This window comes from Ambystoma mexicanum, chromosome 5p (assembly GCF_040938575.1).
Source record: "Ambystoma mexicanum isolate Mex_15411 chromosome 5p, UKY_AmexF1_1, whole genome shotgun sequence".
Taxonomy (NCBI): domain Eukaryota; kingdom Metazoa; phylum Chordata; class Amphibia; order Caudata; family Ambystomatidae; genus Ambystoma; species Ambystoma mexicanum.
The window spans coordinates 1,357,110,375-1,357,137,933 of NC_090930.1; the positions used below are offsets into that span (position 1 = coordinate 1,357,110,375).

Genomic DNA, 27,559 nt, shown 5'->3' on the forward strand with positions numbered 1-27,559 from the left:
GGTCTCATTAGAGGGGGGGTTCCAGGGTTTCACAAGAAGAGCCCCGACTTTGCTGATCGCGTGTCTGCTGACAAGCATTAGAACGTATGTCAAAGGGAGCTCCACGCAGCTGCGCCTTGATGTAATTTTTAGGACAGGCCAAATTCAAATTAGGGAATGTTCGATGGAAGCCGAACTTTCCTCTGCTGGAAACCCCACGTGCAAGGTCATTTACTGAGTGGAAGCTATGAATTCTTCCGCCAATGTCCCAGTTGTCTGTCTCACGCATTACAGAGTGGACTCTCACCTCTGAAATGTCCCATGAAAGAACATACTTCCGTTTGCATATTTAGAAGAAAAAAAGGAAAGACATTTAATGAAAAACTGCAAGGAAATGTTAAAGTTACACACACTAGGACATTTAATTGCACTGATGACATCACATATAGCATTATTGATTATGTCAGCATGCGGCCCTGTGCTTTCCATTGAACATGTATGGCGGCGTGCCCACAGTGAGGCAATCATCTGAGGCAAACTACAGGGAGGGCACAGGGACAGGAGAAATATCCTTTCGTTTGAATGCATTTCCAAACACCCCTACACATGTGTATTGCCGGCGACCCCCAGTCATATTTCTCAATGTATCTTTTTTCTGAGACGTTAAAGTGGATCCGGCTGCTCGTAAACAGTGAACTTGTGGGCGTGCTCTTTTTGTCGTTAAGTCAATACGAAGTAAGAAAAGCATCGGGTAGAAAGAGTGAAAAAAACAATATGAGTTACTGAAAGATAGTATTCACAGAGCATTCGTCTGTGCCTCAATTATTCCAGAGAGCAGTAGGTTTCATAGTCTATACATATTTCATACATGTGCAGAATAACATTTTAGTTTCTTCAGCTTATTTTAACGTTTAGGGAAAACAAAACAAAATAAACATTTCTGTTTAAGTCATATTACAGATACAGAAGACGAAAAAAAAGCAGAAAATGGCATGGGAAATAACCCAATATCTAACAGAGGTCAAATTCTCCACTTCAGGGGGACACACCATCTTGAGCCCCCCATACATTCCCTTTCCTACATTCCCTCAAAAGTATCATCTCGCCACTTCCCATGGCGTAGCCTCTTTAAGTAGCAGGGACCATTCGTACCCCAGGCTGAAGGCTTTGATGTCTCAACAGCCTCTAACCAGCCCTTTATCATTGGAAAGATCTATCCAGCTACCACACTGCCCTGCCCACACCCTCTAGAACCTGAATCATCAACACACAGCAGCTTCAACTCTGACATAAAGAAAAAATGCACAGATAATTCAGTCTAGCCTAAAACCGGTCATGTCTCTCTAAGTTCAGGGACCAGCGGATGGTCAATCGCCCTTTTAGTTCTATGCAGGGGAAGGTCAGGGAAAGCAGGAATATCTACGCAGGCGTACACACACACGCACACATTAGACCATGCCGGGTTTCAGGCCCTAGGATGCCTGGTGGACTAACTTTCTTAATGATCTACTGGCAACTGTCCGGTAACACCAGAGCCACCAAAATGATGCTAGAAGGATGTGGTGAAAATGGTCCACTCGCACACATTTGTCGAAAAGGATCCGGCCCCTCCATAAAGGGAAGGTGTTTCCCATTGCAAAATCATCAAGTAGTCCATATAACTCGTTTAATTCTATGAGCATTTCTTCATCTCTACCTTTGGCGGCCTATCTTGCACGTGTGGCTAATAGCCGGCATGCAGCAATACAAAAGAGTTTAACTACCTTTTCAAGCGTGGACAACCAAAGTAGGGTCGGCAATGGATCTAGCAGTAGTATTTACTCAGGTGTCTATTTTACTCATTTCACAACTTGTGACCAACATTTTTTACTTGTAACTTGAGGGACGGTCCTAAGAGCGTCAGAGCTGTGGGCTAGAAGTACATGATACAAAGGGGGGTGTGCCCTGACGTCTGTAGTTCTGGGGTCTACTTTTTGAATGCAGTAGGCCTAAATTTATTCTATCATGGCACATACATGCAAATACATTCTGAATGTAGTAGTACTCATGAAATTTGAGAGTTGAGAGTGCAGACAAAAATAGATAAAGAAGGTACAGCTTTTATTTTATTTCGCTGTTGAAGCATTTCTTAGTTGTGCATTTTTTTGATTTTTTGTAAAAGTCCAATACAGTAAGGATAGTTTGTTCTTAGTATTCAGAAGTCCTTAATGTGACTGAATTGGCAACTGAATTCAATTTATACAAAGCTAAAACAAAGTAGTGCTTTAAGATCAATGTGTAACCACCACCTATAGTGACAAGTGATAGTACAAATACAAAATACAACCAAACAGAAAGCAGTAAATGATGTAACAATTGGTTGTATGTAGCCAGGCTGGAGGGTGACCTAACACATTTTTTAACCTCTAGGCAGTCCTGCCATTAATGCGTCTTTGTTAAACATTCTCTAAATTTATTGTAAAAAATACATAATAGATAAGCTTAAAAACATCCTAGAAATTTTCAAAAGAGAATGACGTTATATATGTACTATGTAAAAGATCGTTGAAGCTGCCTGAAAATGCCTTGAGTTGGCACCATAAATGCCAACAACAATTAAACAAATGGGTGACCTTTGCAAAAATCTTACAGCAGAAGATGCCAAACACCTGTATTCCAATATCCCTTTGCCAGTCCACCTTAAAAAGGCATCATACTTTCCCATCATAATTAAGCACTCCCACAGTGGTGATTACACCCATTATTGCAGACGCAGACAAACACATACACACTTTTGATTTCTATTACCCTGAGTTCATGATATCTCTATATTGCTAAGGCATTTAATTTTCATAAAGCACACTCTCAATTTTACAATGCTGCTATGAATGCATTTAATGCCCTGTCTCACCTCTTTCACCAATTCCTCACATGACACTAAATTCCACCTTCAAAAGAATTGGCCTGTTTCATCAATTTATAAATCAAACAAGTTCAGAAATTGTGCAGGATTCAGAATGTACAAAGCTGGGCACTGCAAAGAATTAAACACAAAGACAAAGTAGGACGGTCTAAGGACAGGGTATTGCCAGATGCACGTGGGGCCCTACAACAGATTGTTAACTCTATACAGGGATGTGTACCAGTCTTATATTTTGTCCTGTTATATTTGTGTCTGACAGCATGCATCCTAAACTAAGCTGCTTCATAGCATAGCATAGCATGCCACTCTAGAGCAAGCACTAGCAATATTAATGTGTAATGATGTTACCATGCCCAGCTACATAATCGACAATGCACCTCATCTCATTATGCCCTACTGCAGAAATTGACTGAGTGAGTAATCCTCATAATGTTGGCCCCAGTCTCTTGACATCTATACCCAAATACGTTTCTGTTTCTCTGACTTGATGCACATATTACCATGCTCAGATCTCTCCTAAGGTTTTAATTGGTTGATTGACTAGGGAATGTTGAACTTGAAATGTATGATGATATGTTAGCTTCCTGAGGATTTTTCACAGGGATTCTGTCAACCCTACAAACACTTCAAATACAAGAATAAAGCATTGCAACCAGGGCACATTAGTGGCATTTGGCAATGCAGGTCATGCCCTAGTACGCACTCAGAAAGGAGACCGAACCCGAAACTAGTCAGGCCTTCTGTAAGGAATGGTCTCTCAGTCCCAACATAGATTTCTTGCCAGGTTTTATTTTTAGTCTTTAGAATATTGGAAGTGCCTTCCAATGGTGCAGTCTCAACCCATATTCTGTTCCATAATGGGTGCAGTATAAATGTTTCAAACCCTAACATAACAAAACCAATTACAGAATTGAAACTCATCAACCATGAACCAGTAGTTCCTACAGTATGTTGAGATTTCTCTAATAGAAATATTTTGTGCAAGGAGTTAGTCTCTCAGTGTTCGGGCTTTCTCATTGATGACCAGCTGCTTTTTGTTGCTCCAAACAATTGCTTTGGAAACTCGCCTTGGGAACTCGCCTAAGCGGCATGACTTGCTTTCGGGAATGTGGTGTGAAATATAACCCCTGGCTGGATGCCAGAAATACAGAGGTCATAGACAGTTATGAGTGCTCACTGAAAGATGAGGCTAGCGCAGAAATGAGGTCCGACATAAGGCCTATGGAACCTAAATCATAAAGGAAAGAAAGTGGGCCTACATCTGAAAATGCTAAGATGTGCGAAATGCATTTCAGGAAGGAAAAGGAAGACTTGTGGCTGACAATCTATGGAGAGCTGCACTGATATATAAAGAAACCGCAGTGCACAGTATCTTCAATGGGATACCAGAATTGCACTCCAGGCAGCTAAAGTGAAACAAAGTATTTCATGTGTAATAAATAAAAAAAATGTAATTTTCGTTTTTCCCCTCATCCGGATTGACAATATGTTCAGCGAAATGCTCACCAGACGTTCAAAGTGTGAACATGGTTTCTGCCTATAACAAGCTCATCCACACAGATAATTCAAAGCAACAAGCATTTATGTTGAAACTGTGAAAGCCTTATAAAATGCTTTGTAAAATTACAATTATGTGCAAGTTTAAAGGCTGTTTGCTAAAGGGTACATGGACGGTCATTTCTCCAAACTTGAAACTAACCTCCAGGACCTCCCTCTGTTGCCCTGGAGATTCAGGCCTTGTTGTCTTCATCCATCATTGCCCTTGCTTTAAAATACAAAAAGGAATACCTTTTAGATCAGAAATGCGGGAAGACCAAATAAAGTCAGGTCTGTTATGCAGCAGGAGTGACCTCCAGGTCACAAGTCCCATGAAAAGTCCATTAGTGTGACTATTAGGCAGCTCTGCTTAGGTAACATGCCTGGAGAGAAACAAAACTGGGAGAGCAAGGGTGGGGGCCAGAGAGACAGAGGATATGAAACTGCAGGGTGATTAAAGGGGAGAAATACATTGTATCGCATAAAAGGGGCAGCATGCATGTCACAATGTTCATTCCAGGCTTTTATTAAAGGTGGCAGTCACCCCCTTATAACCATGCTAAAACGATTTTGGTGGGATAAACACAACTTAAGTTATTAATGAAAATATGATGTGAGCCTTCCCTTGTTTCCAAGTGATGTGAAAGTTGGTAAAATCATGCTGGTAATAATTAATATCACAACTGTAAAGTGTTATATTTTTCACTGATATGGTCCCTGAATAAATGAAAATAAAAACGGTATCTCTGCATAGGAAGGACGTGCAGACTCCAGACTAGTCTCATCTGATTCGCTTCAAAATATGTTTCTTATAAATATATTCATACATGTAAAGATTTGGAAATTTCGGGTACTTGCCATGTTGTGAGATTTCCATGTCCTAAAGCATGCCGAGCCCACCTGTCAAAGTGAGATGATGAAGCTCTCTCCTCCGAGAGCTATCCCAAAGCACTCCCCCAACCCCTTTTCCTATCAGCACACAGGTGGGAGGTGGGTAGTGATAATCAACCAACCCCTTTTGCAAGAAACGTGACACATTTGTGATATAATTTGCCCTATATATAAGAATGATTGCATCAGAGCTGGACGTCTTCCACTAATTCCGAGATCTAACCTGCTTCCGAAATCTGGCGCGAAACATCAAAGCAGAGAGGCCTACATCTTGCATTGGAAACAGGAGCCAGGAGACATAAAAGCTGACTGGGACCCCTTGGAGGGAAGAGGGGGGACCCTTGCCTGGCCCCCTTGCTGTCCCAACGGTCCCCCGATGCCCCCTGATGTCCAGTTCCAAGCCTCTCCTGTAAGTAGAACTACCCCAAAGCCATAGATTGTGTAGGCCATATATTCTTCCAGCATTCTTTTAGTTTTTTCCACATTGAAAATATCCTGTTTGTCTGTGTAGGTCACTAGCATATTTATCAAAGTAAATCAATTAATTCTCCTATTGAATTCATGAGATCTGTATTGTGAGCATTCAAAACCAACAATCTGTTCCCAGTGTGTTTTGAACCGGTATAGACAAAGATCTGCCAAAATAATTAATCCCAAACCCTGCTTCCACGTGTGTGCGCAGGGTGTAAACACGAAATTCCCCATTGATCCCCTTCATTTTAAATCAGAAGGGTGAAGCCTGGTAGTGCCTTTTCATATGCAAGGTGCAACACGAAATTGCCCCTTTGTATCCATTGTGCTCTGACCAAAGCCCCATAAGCCCCACCTGTTCTTTGTAGGTGTGGCAAAACAAATGTGCCCATTTACATTTTCTTTCTCACATTGCATCTGTGATTCCAACCCCAAAACCGATTTTCCCATTCTGTTCTGACCAAAACCCCCAAAGCCCCGTGTGTTATTGGTAGGTGTAGCAAAATGAATTTCCCATTCCTTTCTATTCGTTCACATTGCCACTGTGCTAAATATCCCAAAATTGAGTTTCCCATTGTGCTCTGATAAAAACCCCAAAGTCCTGTGTGTTATTGTTAGGGGAGGCAAAATAAATGTTACCCATTCCTTTTCTGTCTCCCATGTTGGTTCTGTGATCAACTATCCCAAAAATGATTTTCCCATTGTGTGCTGACTAAAACCCCAAAGCCCTGCCTGTTCTTTTTAAGGTGTGGCAAAACGAATGTCCATTGCTTTTCTTTCTTTCACATTGTTTCTGTGAGTAAGACCCCAAATTCGATTTTCTGATTGTGTTGCCACTCCGTGCCACTGGCCTCCATTTCATAGGAGACAAGTCTAATTGATGTTTGGAGGGTGGGGGTTGCTGGGAGAAACATATAACCCTCTTTGAAATCACCATGTGTGTTGAATTGTTCTCTTCTTGTATTGGTGGGTGATTTAAAAGGAATTAATTGTGATAGCAAATCTCTATGTTGGTGCCTTTACGGAAGTCATGTTGTTCTTGTGTTGCCACAACATTGGTGGTTGAGGTTAATCTATAATTGTGATATTTGGCTTAATAAATAAATTAATTAATAAATATATTCTGAATACACATCGGCCTGGTTCCTATTCCATTGTGTCACCGGGTACTTGTTGGGGTTGGGTGCGAGGCGGGTTGGAGGCATCACCAAACAGAACCTGAATCAAAACCAAAGTGCTTTATTGTGCGCCACATTCATTGTGGGTAAAGGAACTCCATGAGTTTGGTGTGACCGCGTAATAAACCGCGACAGGAATGTGTCTCAAGTGTACAGTAATTACAAATCCTTCTCCACCTGTGCTTGTACATAGACTATCCTTCCAAACCAGGAAGCCATATTATGATCTATCCATGGAGTGATCTTTAATTCAGTTTACGTTGTACCACTGTATGTCATTTCTATATAATAAAAACTAACACCCGAATCGCACTTGGAAGAAAGATTTCCACTCTCTTTGGTGCAGTTTCCTCCAGGAGTATTTTAATTTGAGCCTGCTCATCACCTCATTGCATTTCTGAACATCTCTATTCTGTACCACCCTAAAGGTTTATGATCGAGTGCCCAGCCTAACCAACTACTGTGTCACCCTCTATAAAAGTGGCATTTCATGCATCACCACTACAGGTAATCAAGATTGCAGCAAAGGTGAGCAGAATATTCATGCATGATCCCATGGCAATCTGTCCTGATGCCATGTCACTGCTGTTATTCTAAGAAGTATATCTTAAAACACGCACGAAAACGATAGGCCTTCTGTGTTCCAGTTACCTCTCAATGACAATTCTCTTGTATTTTTATCATGTTTATCATTTATTAAAAGTATAAACATTCCCAGCCTTCGAAACTCCATGTTTAACACTAGGCCTTCTTTAGTCATATTTACGCCCCTGTCGTTCTTGAAGCCAATGAAATGATAGCTGTGCACTGATAATTATCCTGCTAACCCCCTGGCCCTCAGACACACACAGACATCTGCTCTCTGGGTTTCATTCCCACGTTTTCCTCATACTGTGGTACCAACATTATGTCCAACCACCAATTTCACCACACCAAACTGGAGACAAATAAGCCACCCTAGGTTAGAAACTATGCATACCAAACAGGCTCACACATTAACACCCCATCTCTTTGTTATCCCTCCCCCACCCCAGCCCTAATCAGATACTGGATCAAAGCAGCTGGCCAGCTCTGTTAACATGTGTTTGCGGCCAGTATGTGAGCAGGGCCATTGGCAGACAGAAACAATGAGAGTGAACCGTAGGGCAGAGAGAGACATCCAGCAATAAGAAACGTTACAGACAAAATGCTTTCAACACATTAAACCACCATGCAGAGTTCTGCTCTGCCAACATTAACCCGGCATTCTTAAAAAAAAGTGTTATTTTCTGCAAACTTCACCCTGGCAAGCCCACAATGCACTCGTGCAATTAAAGGAAACATGAATCAGGAACATTATTGATTTAAAAAATGTATAGAATAAGGGTGTCGTTTCCTGCCACTTTGAAATGGGGATTACCTCGCACTGCATTTTCATTAAGCCATCTCTTGCCCTTAATCACGGGAGACATTCAAAATAGCCCTTTGCCCTGTGTGATGAAATCTCAGTGCTAACAGTGCGTCCTCTCCACCTCCCGGCAGAGAGTAAGACTGAGAGCGCCCCAACACATAGGCCATTCTGGCCAGCCAAGTTACTTATTATCTAAGCCCAAATATTTCTCGCCAAAGACTCTATCAGAGGGTCTTTCTAAACCAGACCCAGGGCTTTAGGCAAACCATGCCCGAGAGACCAACGGTTCATAACTACCATGTCCCAAAGAAACAGGATGTGCGCATCTCCTTCTCCAATGATCCACTGGGCACACACTTTCAAAACCTGGAGGGCATCTGGGAATTCTTACCAGGGATCCAGAGCAGTGCAGTAGACATTGGGGGCATGGGGGGGCATGCGTAATCCTCATTAGATGGCAATGAAACCAGAGAGGGAGTCCCCCTGTTTAATCCCCAGAAGAAGGGAGTGAGTGACACAGAGGAGAAAAACCCTCAGCCACAGAAAGGGGCTGGGGGACGGACATTTTGAACGCTATAGAAGGGGAAGAACGTGTAAACCCAGAGAATCCTTGTAGTCCTCAGAAGAGGGAGAAAATAAATAAGCCTCAAAACCAATTACGCTGGAGCACCTCCTGCCTGGAACCTTGGGTTACCCTTTGTGGTGTCTCTTTATTTACAATCTGAGACTGCAAGGACTACACCCCCACGCCCCCCCCCCCCAAGGAGTCCCAGGTTACAGCCATACTGAACTCATTGCCAAGCACCACTCTCATGTCCTACTTTTTTTTGGTAAAAGCCCAATGTTAGTATCTGTGTACCCCCTCTGCCCGCGAAACCTACAAGACTCACCACAGTGGATCATTGTACTGTGATGGAAAGGCCCAAATGAGTTACTTATTTTGATCTCATCACCTTCCAATGGCTCATTGTAAGTGCTCATAAAGAGACACAATGGGGGATGTTATCAGAAATCACACTAATCTCTACTGTGGCCTTCCATGATGCTGCCCCCCCCCTCCTATGACATGCTGTTTTAAGAAAATCGACATTGCTCCATTCATTTGTCACATGTCCTCGTTTCTAGTTTGTGTAGATTCTTGTGTGGCAGGAATTCCACTTTCTATCAACATAGCATCTGCTTTTGCACCCGCATCCTCTGCTTTTGTAGCCTTTCCACCATCTAATTCAAAACAACCTAGAGCGCAACCTGTTCAGAACAGGGGTTATTTGCTTTGGGCCTGATGGAAGGCAGGCACCCGCCAGCAGTATGCTGCCATCCTTATGAGTGAAAACAGTTCATGAGATAAAACAAAACATGCTTGATTCTGGATCAATTCTACCATAACTTTATAAAAAGAAGTAGTTTCAGTAGTTAGGGATTTCCTTTTGTATCGCTTACGTCTCATGTGGATCATACCAGAAACTAATGTCCGATTATAGGTTGGTTGTAGTCAGTTCCCAGATGGACTACTGCTTTTACAAAAGGACTTCTAGGTCCCTGCCGTAATGTTGGGGTACGTAACTAGTGAATTCATTATGCGCCCAAGCACAATATCGGCTCAACTAACTCGATTCCAATATGGAGGAGGGTATCTTTAGAAGTGGGCTGTCTTGCATTTCAATGTAAACCACCCACAAAGACGGCTTTATATTGAGATATGAAGAGGAAGAAAGGTTGAAATGTGTGTGCCAAACTGGGCCCCTACTAATGGGAACAGTAACTATTTCTTACAATGATCCATGGGCTGAATTTTCCAACATTCAAAGCCTGTGGCGGCAGTAACTTGCTTTCTTTCATTCCAAAGTAAAAACCTGGAGCTTTTAGTAATATGTTAGGTTCCCCTTTGCCTGTAGAGGCTACCGTCTGGCAGCAATGGACACTTTATAAGAGCCATCACCACCTCACAACCCATTGGCAAATATTCTATGCAACTAACATGTACCCCGTTCCACCTATCACAAATGTTGCTAGCACATTTCCCCATAGCATAGGCAATGTCTTAGACACAGGTCTCTTTGATGTTTGTCTTGCAAGCCTGTGCAGTTCATTGCACGAGTAGAGTCCACGTTTCTAAACATGCACATAGCAGCCATTTTATTTCTCTGGGACATCTTTCCTTCCTTACTGCCCCTTCACTGTGTGCCCTGCCTTCTCCACCCATTTGCTTGTGTGCAACTTTATTAATGTCTACAATGTGGGGTATATTTTATTGGACACTTTAAAAATTCAAATGGCAATGCCTTGGCGATCACTCTGCATACATTTATTCTTTCCAGTATGAAAGAAACAAGTTCTGGAACAATAGCACCTTGGTCCCACAACCCCTCCCCACAATATATTCAAAACGTTGTACCTAATTGGGTGTCCAGTCAACTGGTCGACAACAAACTGGTCGAATTTTTTTTTTTTATATATATATATATGTGTTTTGTGCGTTTTCGTGTGGGGAAAAAAAATAAAAAAGAAAAAAAAGGGGTTGGGGGGGACCCCCCCAAAAAAAACCAAAAAATGGGTATAAAAAAAAAAAATTCGACCATTTGGCATTCGACCAAATGGTGTCGACCAAATTGTCTGTCGACCAAATGTTTTCGACCATTTGACTGGTAACCTTATCTTCTATCTCTGGCACCGCAAACATTGTCTTATTATATTGTTTTTCCCTGTTCTCAATATCCTTTTATTTCCAGACTAGTTGAGTGTTTATCGTTTTAATAGTATGCATACAAGTATGTTTCTCACTGAACACAATCAATGGCAGTCTCCTTCGCAGCCTCCTTCGCCTTTCTGAAATAATTTTAGGATGCCCTAGATATCACTTTTTGTCTCTAAAGCTCCTTTCGGACTTGTGCTGGCTCTATACAAACATTATTGATACCAGGTCTGTAGACTCAGTAAACTCACCTTATTTTAATGCTGCCAGCCGCCTCTTCTGATGTTCTCACAAATGACATTCGCCTGTGTTTGGAATGCTTTACTAGTTGTCTTGTTTCTGTCTAATTAACTTTCACTGGCGGGGAAATTCAAAGGTCCAAATGCACCCATTCAAACCAGCTGCCAAGAGCTTTTCAGACCTTGTGACTGACATTGCTTTCAATTGCCTTCCTCTTGCTTGGCGCTTTATCTCAGGAAGTCCTTCTAGGCGAGGGCTCTTGCAAATGGTAATGCTGCTCTTGTAAGATCCCTACAGCTAGAATGTACTGGAAACAAGCTACTGAACAAGGTTTTCCACCAAATCCTTCTATAAATATATTCTCATCCTGTGAGATCAGCCACTCTCTAGCCTTGACCTATTGGATAATCTAGTCCAGTTCAAAACTTAAGCTTCAAGTAAGTAGGTCAGTGGACATTCTCACAGGGGCACCCGCCTTTTGTGGTGTGCAACAATCCTGGCCAGCGATACATAACAAGACTGACTCACATTACAACACTGCCACCCTATGTTCCACTATCTATGCCTGGAGAAAATGTAAAGCTCCCAAAGGCATACTCGTGTTCCTGAGCTTATCCTTGTTTCAACCCAGGGGAGATCATGCGAGACCAAAGAAAACAGGCCCTGTTTTCCACAACTATGGTGCTCTGCGATACTAGACCAACCCCAATATAGCAGGTCCTAGGCCGAGCAGCTACTTGCTGAGGCTTCAGATACCTTGCAACAGAAGACTGAACCACAACACTCTTTTGCACAGTGGGTGTCTAACAAGTACAGCCCTCTGCCACTTGCTGCAGAATTTCTGGCAAGACTGCTTTCTGATGCTGCCTCTTTGCTCCGCACACATCTGCACATCCTTATTCCACTCTGCTGCTGCAATAAGACTCGTTCAGAAGCTAGAGAGACACATGCTCATCAGGCATGGACACAGACTGGGTCCCGGCATCTGCACCACCAGGAACCTCTCTGTAGATCTCTTTTCTGTGTCACTTCTGATCAGGACATGACTGAATGACATGTTTGCAAGCTTTGCACAGTACCTTTCCATGCACAGGGAGAGGAGAGAGTATGTGGATCACTTATCAATGTCCCTATTCACTTTTCCCACTCATGTCCAGCATTTTCCCAAACCATTTGTTTTTGTGGTCATGCTTTTTGCCTGAATTTGGGACAGTTTCACATAAAAGGGTTTTGGAACTTTAGAATTTCATCTCCTTGTGGACTGTAAAAGCCTCGATCATCGAACATTTTCAACATGGCATTCACATGTCCATACAAATCCAAATCAATAGCCACATTTGCTAAGAATAAACCTCACGTGCCAAAATCTATCAATTCGATGCATTCCAAATGATATTTTCCACACACTTTTCCTTTCTATATTGTACTAACTAGTTAGACAGTTTCATCAACAATTTTCTTAGCAACTCACCCTTACGAAACAATACACATCAGTTTATTTGTATATTAAATTGGGTGTTGGTATTCAACAAGGCTTGCATTATTGCCAATTCTTGAATCTTTCAAACGAGCCCGGAAGACTCAACTTTTTGATTGATTGGTTTGTTCTGGCTCTGCTCTCGTAAGTCCCTTTTTGTAGCCATGATTGTGTGGGTGGAGTTGTCCCTATTTTTGTTGGTGTGTTTGTTTGTTTTGTGAGCACCCTGATGCCTCTGGGCTTGCTTTTGGCACATTCCAAATAATAAATAAAAAAATATATCTTTGTTTGGAGGGGGGCCAGCAGTGACATCCGCCTTCGAAGACACTGCGGAGCAGGAGACCGTGTCACGTTTGAGGATCTCAAAGCTAGACTACTTTCCCACCCAATCACAATAGCTTTCTGTGCTCTCTTGATGCCAGGCCAGTGGGTGGCTATCTCCAGCGTGCGCGGCTCATTTGCTGAGAACGTAAATCACATATTTAATCACAATCGGAACCTGGAAGCCACCCAATGGATCACTCCTTGCCCGAGTGATGAGACACATTCCACAGGGTCAGGCTTTCAGCGCCAGCACCCTGTGAAGCGCGGTATGTATGACTTGCATTGTAGAAACATATGACGAGAAAAGGAAAACAACTTCTGACATTTACACGACACAAACATGCAGTGCTTGCAATCACTCCAATCCACACTAGTTGAGCTTGAATGTACCTCTAAGTATGTTAATCTTGTGCCAAATGTGCTCTCACACGTCCCCAAAGAAGTTGGAGCTTTCATCAAACTATTGTAAATTGTGAATTACTGTCAATTGTCGCCACTGCGCATTTTACTAATGACCATTTTGAACCCTGGTTGTAATGTTTAAGTGTCTTGTTTCCGTTGTATACCGGCAATGGGAGCAACGCTATTGTTTTGTCTCTTTACTGGTGTGCCCAGCTGTTTTAGCAACTGGGCTATCGGCAAAAGAACTACATGACCAGCCATTTGTATGCATGTTTGTCGGCCACATTTTATATATTTGTCAATTGACTTTCCCAGTTCTGGTACCAGAGTCGCCATAATGCTGCAAGACTAGACTATAGGAGAATGGCACGGTCCCAAGCACCTATCATTCAGAAGATTCTGGAACTTGCATTGTGTTTCATCAGGATTACACTCCAATGCACCCGTTCTGATTGGGGTCACAGAAAGACATGTTCCTGTCAGTTCCGAAGATGTTATTTCACATATAAATGCAACACATATAGCGTTCCATAATATTTTCATAAAAACACATAACAATGGAATTCAGGAAAAAGCACAGACAGAGTGAAAGAACTCGTTCACTGTAGGAGAAGTGTCCGCAGCAAGGAGCAGCGGGAGAGCGCGCAATGAATGGCATGAATAGAGAAAGAAAGAAATGTCACCCACCTGGGATCCTTCTGAATGCTATCAATGGAAGGGGATCTTGCCAGGGTCCCTTCGGGTGGGATGGCGGGCCCCGATTTGCTGTACGGCGATTCCACAGAAGGACAATACTGCAGCGTTCTGTAGGGGTCTGCGTAATTGGCGGTCGGGCCTGCAGCATAGCTGCCCCTCTGGAAGGTGCCCGTTGCATTCTGGGTGCCGTGCTGGCTGCCTGTGCGCTGTAAGGGTACGGAGTCGACACCAGGGGAAGATGGGGCTACGACAGGAAAGTAGGGACAAAGTAAAAAATTGAGGACCTGTTCACAGAAATGGTTCACCAGGTCTAGGCAGAGGAAAAAATACACACAAATAAACAGGGGTGTGAAATAGAAGGAAAATAAGAAAAAAAAAACAGTCATGGTTGAAACCTTCAAGTACAATGACGCATAAGTGACGTTCATTTCCCCACATAACGTAACGCTAATATCAAAACAGACATCTTAAGCAGCAGTACAAATGGTTCAATTTCTATTCTACCCTAAGATGAAATAATACAATTGCTAAAGGCTCGGCGAGCACAAAATTATAACGTTCTCTCCAAAGCTGAGATATGTCACAGCATACTACTAAATTCAGCAGCTGTGCAGAGTCACAAAAAAGCTGCTCTCCTGCAAGCAGGGGTGCAACAGCGCATGCAATGTTTTACCTTAAATGTAGTATATCATTTCTATGACATCATATACTGCAACAGGCAGAGCACATGACCCCTTAGAACTCTCCATATGTACTGTGCTCCATTGCAAGGTGCACATGCAGTGGTGAGTCAGGTCTGCTCCATTTTAATGTCCTATAATTAAATAACCCCTTAGAAAAGATCATCCTGTTGCAGCATGGGCGAGCCCTTGTAAATATGTTTTAAAGAAACCTGTGTATGCACCGATGTGCTTCTCTTTCTTTATTTTTTATTACATTTTGAATTTCAAATTAAAACTTTCTCTCAGATGGTCTGGAAACCGAGGACAGTCAGAGAGTGACACTTTGAAATTTCACTGGGCTTGTTCGGGTGATGACTACCCCCTGGCAGCCCCACTCCCCCACCTAATGCAAAAGCACTTTCTCTAGATGCCATGTGTACGGCCTGCCATTCACACTGGGCTTTGATCTGTATCATTCTGGATGATCTAAGCGGGTTATTGGGGATGACAGTACGTTCGCCTGCACTTCTCTCTGTTGCCTCAAGGTGGCAGTGTTATTTAGTGCACGTTTGCAGGCGACCATACCGTCATCCCCAATAATCGCGCTGGGACCTCCCCATCATTCAGCGTTCCACGCCATTAATGAAAGCCAGTTACACATGCTATCCAGGTGGGGGCGGGGATCGGGTGTGGGGCGAGGGGAGAGATGAGGGGGGAAAGAGCACACCTTCACTGTGTGCTCAGGTGGCATTTTATATCCCACGCGGGGGAAGCATCTTCAGAGGTCAGAAGGATATTTTTTTGTAATCATTGGACTCACTGCTGGTGTTGAAATAAGGAACACATTGCTGCCAGACAGGAACCAGGATGGGCGATTACCAACTTTGCTGAACATTTTAGGGCTGTGAAAGTATCATGCACAATGTATATTCACACACGATATCTCTAGGTGTAACTGGGTATAATAAGTCATATTTCCAATGAAGGCCACAGGTGCAGTGTTCTTCATCTGTGCATGAAGGATGCCACAATATCTGGCAAATTGATATCAGCCCGCCCTGCAGGACTGCATACAACTGCACTGCAGAACCACACGAGATCAGACTGCTTCTTCTTTGGGGGACGTCAGATGTGCTCGACACAGAGTACGTGCACGGAAGGGTACGTGCACGGAAGGGTTCCGACGTCTTTAACGAGCGTTCGCATTATGGTAGAAATGAAATGGCAGCCAAGAAGTGTGCAAGTACACAGTGGGTCCAAACGTTTAAATTCCCTGAAAAAGTCAACAGTTGACTGCATATGGTGAGTCAGCTGCCATGTTCTCACCTGTGTGTGCTCTCGCGGGCTGCCCATATTTTCCAGATCCAGGTATTCGGACAGAGGCTGTCCCCATGGCAATGTTACCTCTAATCTAATGGCCATAGAGACAAACTTCGACACATAGGGCCTCATTACGACCCAGGCGGTAAGTTACCGCCTGGGTCGTACCTTTACCACCATGGCGTAACTTACGTAAATGTTTACGCCATGGTGGTTGGCGGACTTACCGCCCCATTCCGAGGTTGGCGGGGCGGTAAGTCCCCAATCCCCATTTACCCTTCCCCATTCCCATTTTTGCCCCATAGGGCATAATGGGAGTGGGGAAGGCGTTAATTACGCCACCGTAAATTACGGTGGCGTAATTAACAACAAGGTCCCTTAGCGCCATGGATTTTAACACCTGCTAAAAGCAGGTGTTAAATCCTCCATGGCGCTAAGGGACCTCGGAATCAGGCAGTAAGGGTCGGCGCTGTTTACGCCGCCGTAAACGCCTTACCGCCTGGGTCTCCGGCGCTAAACCATGGTGCTATTAGCACCATGGTCCATGCCGGGGTCCGCCATGGAGAAAGGGGGAATTACCACCCCATTCCAAGGTTGGCAGGGCAGTAATTCCCCCTTTCTCCATGGCCCGTCCCCATTTCCATTTTTGCCCCATAGGGCTCAATGGGAATGGGGAAGGCGGCAATTATGGTACCACAAATTGTGGTACCGTAATTGCCATCAAGGTCCCTTTGCGGGTCCCTACTTTAACGGCTGGTCCAGACCAGCCATTAAGGTCGGGAGCCGCAAAGGAACCTCGTAGTAAGGCGTTAAGGGGTTAACGGCGCCGCAGCCTTTTACGGCGCCGTTAACCCCTTAACGCCTGGGTCGTAAAGAGGCCCATACTGTCTTTATTTTGGCAGACGCCTTCGTCTTACACACGACTTTTGATATGTAGACAACAGAAAACAAAAGGAACATAGAAAGGGGGGGGGGGGCAAAAGTAAAGTAAACCTAATGCACAGAGGCCGAGCTAAGGGACAATTATTGCTTCTACAACAGGGACGTGGTTATGACCTGCGGAGACGCTATGGGTTCCAATTACTTTGTATTGGTTCACAAACACAGCACTGCAGTTGGCCCTTACCCATCAAGCTCTACGTGTGCTATGCCTCTATGGGAGATGGGGCCGGACACAACTTTTATGGAGCCACATGGTCCAAATAAGCGTTGTTTTAAAGGGATCTAAAAACTACGTATGTCCTCTTAAAAAATAAAAAGAAACCCCTTGAACTTGCAAAAAGAGTGGGCGTAGATTAGGGCGCTCTCAAATGTCCACAGTTAAAAGGCTAATTTATGAAACTAAACTCTTCCTATAAATGTGAAGTGTTTAATCAGGTCATAACCCATGTACCAATGTCAATAGATGGCTCATCTCCTATCAGATGAGGGAGGAGTTCCTAAACACAACGTGACATATTTCATGTGCGTTTGCATATATTCTACAAGTCCAGTGGAGACAACAAACTGCATGAAAAAGAAGAATTGGAAAGAATGTTCACATACCTCGCAACTCTCCCACAGAGAAATCGGGGACAACACTCTTAAAAATCAGGGACATAGGATCAAAATCTGGGACAGTCTCTGAAAAGTGAGGAACAGAGACTTCAAGCAGTAGAACTAATGGCTCATGTTAGAAAAAAGAAATACATCATTTTGAAGCAGAAAACAGCAAGCACGGGGGCACCTCAAATATAGGATGTTCAGATGAACAGGAGCAGAGTCTGGAATGAGGCCGAGCTGATGTCATGCAACGTCTGGGGGCTTCGAGAAGCATGAAGGGAATGTTGGTGATAGTCTTTCAAAATGGCGTCATGCTTTTGCAGCTATGGAGTACCAGGGCCAATGTGTTTCCCATGAACATCACTTCTTTGTGCAAGTATGCTAAGGGCTGAGCTCATGACGATGGCAATGAAAGAGTCAAACAAGGAGAACAGCACTTTCTAGGATGGATGGGCGCAGACTCTGCACTCCAACAGGTTGCTGCATGGATTGTTGCAATGGAAAATAACTGACGCAGAACATTAGGCGGAAAAGCAACATACATAGGAACTCGTGGCTCACAATTGCAAATCAGTTTAGCACAGTGTACAATAACAGCTGTACCTTTGCGGTGTCTTATTTCAAGTACCTCCACATAACAACGTACTTTCCGCTCGCAGAGATTGAGTCATGCAGAAGGGACTGTGCTCTCAGATTTAGGGCCCAATTCACAGAACATTTTCCAATGGCGCTGCGCCATTATAAAAACATTTCTGTGCATTAGGCCCGCCCTTAGTCTCAAGTGAAACCAGGAGTAAGATGTGTGTTTGGAAAGTATGGCAAATCTGGTTTCTCTCTACTGGACACAATTGGCCTACTCCAGTAACGTAAAGGCGTTCAGACACAATTTCTGTAGTTGAAGAAAGTGCATTTTCTCGCAATTGGATGATACATGTTTTCCTTTAGAAGGTCCATATTTGCATTTCATGAGCGTTCAGGGAGGTTTGCAGAGAAATATGAACCAGAAACAGTCCTATGCCAATGGAAATTCCTCTCGTCATCTATGACATGTTACATATATGTGCCGCCTTAACTCCAATGACAGAAGGGACCGCTTTCAAGAATGTAGAGCAAATGGCATATTAATACCATGTAGCTATGAGTGATGGCTTGTGTGTAAACTTTATGCTTGTGTGACATGTTGCTATGACAATGAATTTCAACATTGATGTTACTCTCCAAACAAGTACACGTTCTTCTGCAAGTCAATGGCCCTCATTACGACCCTGGCGGAGGACCATGGTGCAATTTGCACCATGGTCCATGGCGCAAAGCTGCCAACTCCGCCATGGGGGTTGGCGGACTTACCGCCCCATTCCGACCTTGGCGGGGCGGTAAGTCCCCAATCCCCATTTACCCTTCCCCATTCCCATTTTTGCCCCATAGGGTATAATGGGAGTGGGGAAGGCGTTAATTACGCCACCGTAAATTACGGTGGCGTAATTAACAACAGGTCCCGTAGCGCCATGGATTTTTCCGCCCGGAAAAACCAGGCGAAAAAAGCACCATGGCGCTACGGGAACTCGTAGTAAGGCGGAAAGGTACGCCATGCATTACGCTGGCGTAAACCCCTTTCCGCCAGGGTCGTAATGAGGGCCAATGTGAAGTTGGGTTTTTAATATGGTTCTTATAAAGAAGCCCGGCATGTTGACATCAAACATGTGTTGTGAATGCAAAACAATAACTGATTTAAGAATCCACTGATAACTGCAGACCATTATCTAGAGTGTTTTTCGTGCAACCCTAAGTCCCATGCACTAGTGAAACAGCGCCGGCGCTGCTCTGGTCAGGCCCAAAGGCCCACTCATGTGGAAAGTGCTGAATAGCGAACAGTGGGCAAATGATTAGATATGTAAAGGGAAGATAACGACTTCCAGTGAAAATATAACATGTCTAGTAAACAAATCAAGAAACTGGTGAAAAGAAAACATTAGTACACAAACACACGGTTAGTGTGGTAACTCCTAAACCAGAATCCTCAAGGTGCTGCGAGTGAAACATATGTCTGTGTGGCTTCTACCGGAAATAGGGCAATTCAACATGTGCAGAGATGTCCAAAAGGCACGCAGACCCCTCGCTCACAAGCATAAGCCACCACACGCATCTCTGCTGCACATCACACACATTCACCTATCCTACAACAACAAGTATGACCCCACTAACAGTGCCGGAGATGTGACTGTGCAAATGAGGCAGAACATGGACTAAGAATGACATTTCAGCCTTGGACGTAATGCAAAAACAGGTTGTATTTGCAATGTGCCTGCTGTTTTTGCACACGCCACGTTACAAGCAAGTTTATTTTTACCTTCAGTGGTATTCCCTGGCAATACATTTTTATTGGTGAAATACCAACTTCTAATATGTTGGTGTTCATTTCCAGTGGATACCACTGGAAATGAACACCAACATATTAGAAGTTGGTATTTCACCTTAAAAATGTGTTTATTTTTACCTCCACCACCAATATGGAGGTAGAAATTGTAAAAAGTCCCCACAGAAATCACATCCTCACGTTTCAATACATGCAACAACCACCTTGGATGAGGATATTAGAAAGTGGTGAAAACGTGGGCATCCGTGATGCCTACCCTCTCACCACCTTTCCCATGTCAGGCTCTAAATTAACTCTTTGATGCATCGAATAATATAGTAGTGGTATTGGTAGTGGTAGGAGACTTTATAAAGCACACTATCACACACAGGGCTATCGTGGCACTGTCTAAACGGATACCATATGAGCTAAGCAGAAACGGTAAATTAAGGTAGATTACACAGATGTGTTTTCAAGGATTTCCGGAATGTTAGTAGGTTAGTCACCATATGGAGAGAGCGGGGTAAATCGTTCCATCTTTTGGCCGCCTGCACTGTAAAAGTACGGCCACCTACTCGCTCGCTACGATATTTGGGGATAAGTACCTGTCTGTCCAAGCTAGATATTAAAGGGCTTAAAGGTATATAAGGTTTCAGTTTACTAAAAAGGGGGCTTAGGGGAAGCTGCTGAAGGCTCTTTAACACAATACCAATACCTTTCATTTCAATACTTTACGCAAATTGCACTGGCTGCCAATACATAAAGCCAGTGAGACATAATCACGTTTTCTTTACTTTCAGAAGGATGCCATGGCGTTCTGAACTCGTTGCAATTGCTGGATAGAAGATTTCGGAAGACCCAGATAAATACTATTATCGAAATCAATCCATGAGGAGACCAAGACATTCATCGCCATGATCTGATGGGGGTAAGTTAAGTAGGGCAATATTGGCCTCAGTTTTCTCATCACTTAGAAGCAGGGAAACATCCTCTTTAGGATTTGCCTCTCTTTGAGAATTAGTTATCAAAGATGATTCCCACGTTTTTCACCTCATGTTTTGGGTTAGGACATGTTCAACAGCTGTCCAGCCAGCTCAATGGGGACCAGATGTTAGGTTTTTCATTTATTATTAGTATATCCAATCCAGATTTACCTTTAGGAAGTTGTTATCCATCCATTGTTTAATTATCCCGAGGCTACTCAGATTCTTACATGATGTGTTAGTGTCTCCTGGTTTCAGACCAACCAAGAGCTGGCTGTCACACGTATAATTAGGAAAGGTTACACCTGGATTCCAAAATGGCTTCCGTCAGGAGAAGAGCATAACTGATGCTCTCGTGCGACACCGATTCTAAGGATTTTCAGGGGAAACAACCTCCCTGGGCATGAAAAACCAAAAGGACTGTGGTCCGGTGAAGAAGGAGCTCAACATTAGACAGTTGAGGGAAAACAAAAATGGAGGATTGGGGCGGATCCTATTGAGAAAAGGATGGTCCATCTGCATTCGAGTGTTGCCCAAGGAGCCTGTTAGTCTCCCTAGAACCAGACGGAGAGGCCTACAGGTGGGCGAAGTGATCTGGATGTGGATGGGAGACTGCGTGGAAGTCAAAGCAGGAGTTGGGTCGAGCTCCAGGTGAAAGGGCAGCCTCCGCGTTGAAGGCGAGGAGAAAGCCTGGCAGGTGAATAAGGTGTTGGAGTGCAAGAGGGACGGACTGTGGGCAGCGAGGGAGAGATAAATCAGATGCGTGACAGGAAAGACAGTTCTAGGCTCCCCCCAGGTACCAGTGTTGTGACGATGAGTTTGGAGCGGATGCCGCAGCCTGCAAAGGGAAGAAAGTTTCAACCACAGAGGGAGAATCGGGGGAGAGGTGATTGGGGGTGGTGCACTTCCCCCCAAATCCCCGTCATAAGGGAACCACTGAAATACAACCGGGGAAGTCCGTTCAGGAGCAAGGTGCAGAGGTGAATCTAGTAGAAGTTCAATGCTGCGGGGGTGGTTGGTCCGGAGGGGCGATTGAGGAAGGGACATGATAAGACCCCTCTACACTGCAGACACAGCAAAGTCCAGTGTATGTGCAAGGGCAACAATCAGGCCGTTACTCCACAGTCTGAGTACTTAGGGCTCTGTAGCTAGCGAGTGCAATAGCTGCCATAAGCTAGCGCAAGGTGAAGGGATTGAGGAATGCATGAGGGGAGGCATTCTCCTTCCGTGCTTGCTGTGGGAAGCTGAACAGTGAATGAAGCACAGACTTTAAAGGGGGGGGGTGTTTTGACCAAGGAGGCATCCATAATGCAATTAAAGTCCCCCCACCAACATCTTGACCACACACCACCCCATTAACTTGCCCAACAGATCTGTTATGAACTGGCCCTGCTTCTCATTTGGCACATACAACGCTATCAAGGTGACCAGCTGACCCAGTAATAGCCCCCCCAAGACCAAGTATCGACCTTCTAGATCTTTATTTTGAAATCACTTGCCGAAGCCTTTACCCTTTGAAATCAAGAATGCAGCCCCCCTTTTTGTTGGTGCCACTAGATGCAAAATATTGTTTGGGGAACTCTGTGTCTCATACGAGCCTTATTTTTGGGGAGCTGATGTGTCTCTTGCAGGCATACACCAGAGGCCTGCAACTCCATTAAACACCTCAGGATTGATCGTCTCTTGATCAGCGAGTTTAGGCCCTAGACATTCATGTAAACCAATTGTACCTCAGCAGTCAATGTCCAATTGCAATCCTTCATGACGCAAAAAGGCTGACAGAAAACCCCTGCTATAAATGCGACCAGGCCGACAGGAAAACTCCCTTTAAACTTTCATAATAAAATGGTATGAACATAATTTCCATTCACCAGGCTCTACTAAACAGCCCAGGTAATATGGGGCTACTTTCCAGCACCCTACCCACCCCCCTCAGATTTTTTCCGAATGTGAGAAAAAAACAATTTGTCTCACTCCAAGTACTACTGGCACTGTCATGGCCGATAAGTGAGCCAACCTCCCAAGGCCCCTCCCAAGGTGCATGACCTCCCAAGAACGCCCTGTCTGACCTTCAACGATGGTCAGGAGGAGGCTGCATTTCGGAGCCCCTTCTTCCTTTCGGATGCAGACGGACCATCTTCCATTTCTCCCTCATGGGGATGGGTGCTGCGGACAAGTTACCATCCAGATTCCCATCTGGGTCCTTAGGACTCTGCACTCTATTGTGAGAAACTTGAAGGTCTTACCCACTGGTCCCCGGGGACCTGTCATCCAGGTGGCCAGGACACGGCCGTCGCTTTTGGATGCAGTTCCTGGGTTGGACCAGTGCAGGAGGATCAACTGGATGAGGGTTCTTCGGGACTGGAAGTGGTACACCGGATGGATGGCAAGACACGGTATCCCCTTCCTTGTACAACCTATACCCCACCCTACCCGGTGAGATACTTAGGAGTTCAAACCCCCCCACCTTCCTCAACATGAACACTTTCCCACAGAGAGCTCGCTGTGAAAGAAAATGGACTAACACCCGAGCCGTATACCCGAAGTGTCCCACTACAATGGTCAGGCAGGGTCAGGCAATTACTGATCATTACACACACCTGACTTCCATCACACTTTGCCACACGGATGAAAGGCGGAGCACGAGAGCACACCCTGAGCAAGGCAAAGCACGCAAGGAAGCAGCAGTTCCAAGATGGCAGTTTATTACAAGGTGGAAGATGACAAGACCAAAGAGGATTGCAAGGAGGGAAGTGTCCTGGACCTTTTCACCGAAAGCCTGTATCTTTCCGGAGCCTTCGAGAACGAGCAACCTAAGACCTAGAATCAAAGGTGAAGAATATTGTGTGTCGGAGGTACCTGGGGCTCTCCCACGTCAACAGTAAAGGCGAGGAGAATAGATTGCCGCTGTGGTACTGTCTTTGGCACCTACAACAAAGCAACACCAGTGAAGCCAGCAAAGCCAGTGAGTTGGGGAGACTGATACCAAACCGGTCTGTGAGGAAACCAAGGTTGCAAGCAGCAACATTGTGTAAAGAATATTGAAGAGAACAGTGGATGAAGCGTATGTGGCGAGCACCATGAACATAATTAAAGCAGCAGATGAGTGATGGAACTTTGAAGCTAAAATACAATACCATAGACTGAGTGGTCCGGCACCACATGGGTGCTCATTCGAAATGACAAAGGTTAAAATAAGAGGAATTGTGAAATCGAAGTGGTCCTGCAGTGGGTCAAGCCAAACCCTGTGCACATTTGAAAGTCTTCGATATTTGATCTAAAACTGACATTGGTCCGAGCCAGACTGAGGGAGACTGATTGTATGAAAATGGATCTGAGCCCAGCTGAGGGGATCTGGTTTAAACCGCGAGTCACCTGAGAAAAAGAATACACTAAGAACATTTTGCCAAAGGGATATGAGCATGGATGGGAGGATCTAAGGTGATGACATTGTGAAAGGGGATCTGAGCCTGGCTTAATGGGAATCCGGGGTGAATAGTGAGTCACCCAAAGTGAATACATGTGCAAATCCAAAGGAGGAGAAGGACATTGTTTTTAACTGTATCCTGGTGCTAAAGCAGCCAGAGACTGCTATGCTCAAGTGAAACGGCTTATCCAGTGCTGGAAATGTGGGGAAGGGAGACCAACGGCCTGAACAACCTGACATAATTTTGAACACTTCTTTCCTTTCATAACATTGTTCCCCACACTATTTGTATTTAGAGGTAAGGATTGGCAATTGATTTTTGTAGTATAGGCCCCTTTTTTTGACAAGACACTACCAGGACTTCGTTATTATTATTTCATGGTTATAGCTTGCTCCCATCGTTAGATTTAGGCTTAGATAGGCATTTAGCAAACCCTTTGTTGAAGTTCAATAAACACTCTTGAACTGTGGGCCCTTGTGTCTGTCTTACTGTTGAAGCCATGCCTTCCTTACACCATCCCCCTCCATCAACTCAGTGACCTCCTCTACTTTGGGGATGGTGTATAGCTGACCTTTCCGCTCAAAACGCAAGCCTCATGGGAACGTCCACCGGTATCTCATGTCCTTGGATTTGAGCCAGCTGATGAGGATTCGCCGTCGTTTCTGCTTCAGTAAGGTTACCTGGGCCAGATCCTGATCAGAGTGTTAGCGGGGTATCCCAAAACCGTACCGGTTTTTGTGTTGCCCGTACAATTTCCTCCTTCAGCTCATAAGATGAACTCTAGTTAGGATGGATTGGGGTTGAAAGACCAGGTTAAAAATGGTCGAGTGAGAAAAGACTGAAGATTATTTTTTCAAAATAATCTTTTTTTGAAAAACAGTTTTATTGTTTTTTTACAACAAACAATCAATATTCAACAAAACCAGCATTATGTATCATAATACTTTAGCATCATGTACATATTGTTAAGTATCTACCGCTTACCCTTTACCCTCCCCCCAACTTGACAACTTGAGCCTACTCCACTTGGCATTCTGCTTCTCTTTCCTCCGGGGGAACCTCCCCTTCCATATTCTCAAAAGTTTCCTGATCGCTTAAGCAGTCCTGGGTGGACCCATACAATGTGGCCACTAAGTGTTTCCAGGCCATCAGGGTTTCTGCATCGTCCTCCCCTCCCCTACCAGCCGCTTCATGCCATACTGCTGTTTCGGCTTCGGTCAATTTCTGGAGGTCACTCCACCAAACTTCCACCTTCGGTCGGTTGTATGCTTTCTACCCCATGGCAATTCTGCGCTTGGCAAGTATATATGCCAAGTCCTTAAGCTTGCTTACATGTTTAAATTTGTGCAGTCTAGGGAACCCCCTACCATGCATGCCCACACTGATTCAACGTTTAGCTTAATACCTTTCTCATTTAATATGTTGGCTACTTCTCCCCAGAAAGTTCCAATTTCTGGACATGCCCAACACATGTGTGTCATCCCTGCGTTTTCTTCTCCGCATCTGGGGCATGTCTGTCGTTCAGCGTTCTTAAACCAAGCTATCCTAGGGGGAGTCATGTATGCCCTGTGGGTTACATATAGCTGTATTTGTTGTAGCCTCGCATTCCTGGATACTTTTTTATGGTACCCTTGAGTCCGCTCCCATAGTCCGTCACTCATGAGTTACCCGGCTTCCTCTTCCCAATCTCACCTTAATTGGGCCACTTCCTTCCTCACCCTGGACATCAGCAGCTCATAGATTCGAGAAACCTCATGCCCTCCCTCTGCTATATCATATATTGTTTCTATGGCCGTGTCAGGTTGATCTGCCAGTATTATTTCAGACCATGTCTCTCTGATCCGCCGTACCATTCTAGAATAAGTAATATGCTGCCCTACATGTAAGCCGGTTTCCTCTACCAGCACCCCAAATTCCTGTATTTCCCCTTCCTGCCATATGTCTCCCACTTTTGCGATCCCCACCAGTTCCCAGTGTCTACAAATCGTCTTCCTCAGTTGCACGTCTCCTCCAGTCAATGCCACTAGCGGCACTTGCGGAGAACACAGGGTTGGGTTCTCCATGACCTGACCAGCTTTGCTCCATATCTTCCAACCCAATTCCAACATCTCCAGGCGCCCTCTTAGCTCAGGTTTGGGCATCAATATCACTTCTTTCAGAAAAAACGGGGCACACTCCGATCTCAACAGTCTGGACTCTGATGTCAGGTCTTCCGTTAACCATTTGGCCATGTATTGCAGTTGACTGGCCAATAATAGATCTCAAAATTAGGCAGTTTATACCCCCTTTATCATACGTGTTCTGTAACTTCCATAGGGAAATTCTGTTCCTAATTCCATGCCAAATAAAGTCACTGCATATGCTCTGGAGTTTAACAAAGAAACGCTTTGGTGTCATATATGGTATGTTCCCAAAAAAATGTAGTATCCTAGGCAATACCACCATCTTCAACAGCGCCCCCCTCCCCATCATGGCCAAGAAGAGCTTAGTCCAGAACCTCATTCTATTTTCAATTTTCAATACCGCTTTTGAGGTGTTGTGTTTATATTCTGCTTCCACCGTGTGATAAATGTCAATCCCCAGGTATATGAACGTGCTGGTCTCCCACGGTATTTGTAAGACTGGCAGTTGTTCCCGTGTGACCCCTATATATCTCCCCAGGGGGAATATGCATGATTACTTGGGATTAACTGCAATGCCAGAGAGCAACACAAAACGCTCCATTGCTTCTAGAATGTACTGAAGATTTTCCTCAGGGTATCTCAAGTATAGTAACATGTCATCTGAATATAATGAGATTAAGTGTGGTCCCCCTTTTGTATAAATCCCGATTTCCTCATATTGTTGTCTCAAGTATATCGCTAGGGGTTCCAATGCTAGGATGTACAGCATTGGGGACTGAGGGCATCCCTGTCTGGTGCCCCTACTGAGTTGCCACTTCTCCGAGGTGATCGCTCCCATTTTTACTCTGTCTAGCGGTGCACTGTATAATAATTTCACCCAATTAAGGTACCCGGGTCCCATCCCATATTCTCTTAGAGATGCCATCAGCTAATGCCATTTGACAGAGTCAAAGGCCTTCACTGCATCTAG

At 44.4% G+C, this 27,559-nt stretch overlaps 1 protein-coding gene across 22 annotated transcripts in view; it reads right to left on the reverse strand.

Moving 5' to 3' along the window:
- Positions 1–27,559, reverse strand: part of CTNND2 (catenin delta 2) — a 3,553,726-nt gene that overhangs the window by 1,309,677 nt on the left and 2,216,490 nt on the right. For 10 of the 22 annotated variants that reach the window (XM_069613767.1, XM_069613768.1, XM_069613765.1 and 7 more), the window contains 3 exons: positions 17,706–17,783; positions 14,170–14,488; positions 287–313 (listed from right to left, as the gene is read on the reverse strand). In XM_069613767.1, the coding sequence (XP_069469868.1) occupies positions 287–313; positions 14,170–14,488; positions 17,706–17,783 (424 nt within the window). The remainder of the gene's footprint in view (positions 1–286; positions 314–14,169; positions 14,489–17,705; positions 17,784–27,559) is intronic. The other 12 variants (XM_069613760.1, XM_069613759.1, XM_069613772.1 and 9 more) reach the window with 7 other exon arrangements.